The sequence below is a fragment of the Manis pentadactyla genome, chromosome X, assembly GCF_030020395.1.
Source record: "Manis pentadactyla isolate mManPen7 chromosome X, mManPen7.hap1, whole genome shotgun sequence".
NCBI classification, from domain to species: domain Eukaryota; kingdom Metazoa; phylum Chordata; class Mammalia; order Pholidota; family Manidae; genus Manis; species Manis pentadactyla.
In genome coordinates, this window is record NC_080038.1 from 114943870 (window position 1) to 114944999 (window position 1130).

At 63.9% G+C, this 1130-nt stretch overlaps 1 protein-coding gene across 1 annotated transcript; it reads left to right on the plus strand.

Moving 5' to 3' along the window:
- The first annotated feature begins 211 nt into the window (after positions 1-211).
- On the plus strand, positions 212-850 carry CT47C1 (cancer/testis antigen family 47 member C1). The gene has a single exon (XM_057495390.1). The coding sequence runs from the start codon at positions 212-214 to the stop codon at positions 848-850; it is 639 nt and encodes a 212-aa protein (XP_057351373.1).
- The last annotated feature ends 280 nt before the right edge of the window (positions 851-1130 follow it).

Sequence of the window (1130 nt, forward strand, 5' to 3'; positions counted from 1 at the left end):
GGCAGGGAGTGACGCAGCGGGGGTCCCCAATGTGGCATGGGGAGACGCGGCATAGGCCCCCAATGTGCCTGGGGATGACGTGACATGGGCCGCCAGAGTGGCATGGGGGTGACGCTGCAGGGCCCGCTGGGGTGGCATGGGGAGACACAGCAGGGGCCACCAGAGTGATGGGGGATGTCACAGCGGGAGCCACTGATGTGGTGGGGTGGTGATGCAGTGGGGGCCGCCGGGGTGGCGAGGGCCGTGGGAGACCTTGGGGATGAAGTGGTGGCAGGTGGTGGGCAGGAGTGGAGAGGAGGGCTCAGACATCCGGCAGGCGGAGGAGGACAAGGGCAACTTGCAGGGTAGCCCACAGCTTGTGGTGGATGTCCCCAACTTCCTCATGGCGGGCTTCTGCTTCATATTCCTGGACCTGGTCCACTTGCTCCTGCGATTCATCTACTACAATGACTTCCTTGTGTGGTACCATGGCGGCCGCGTGCCAGTGAGGCGGCAGCCTCACTCTCTTGAAGGCTCTGGTGAGCTCCCAGCACCCCTGGTGTCTCAGGTGCTGCAACAGCACATTGCGGCCTTTCAGCCCACAGAGGAGTCTGAGAATAAGGAGGAGACTGAGGAGGAGGAGGAGGTGGCCACCTTGGAGACAGCTGCGGAGCCAACGGAGGAGCCCGAGGGGGCAGCAGCTGGGGAGTCCTCGGCTGGGGCCACAGGCCTGGAGGGTGAGGAAGGCGCTGGGCAAGGGTGGTCCATGCACCTAGGGCGGGTGCTGGGGGAGGCAGGCGGGGAGGTGGCCTCTCGGCAGGCCCGGGGTGGCGGCGCCCGCCCGGGGATGAAGCCTGGGTCGGGGCCCTGAACAAGCAAAGGCTGTATATGCCCGCGGAGTAGCCCAAGGCCGCTCCAGCCTTTGCAGCTTTGAGAAGAAAAGTGCTGCCCTCCACCAGCCTGTGAGAGGAGCTGTGCGTTCTCTGCGCGCTTCCTCAGCCCCCAGACAGGTTGGGGAGGCAGGCGGGCGGGCGGGAGGCAGCCTGGGAGGAAATCCAAGGGAAAGAACCAGCGCATGGTGTACCTTGTTTCTGGTTCAAGCCTTTTGAAATGACGAGATTCATGGGAAGTTGATCCCAGAATATTATGTA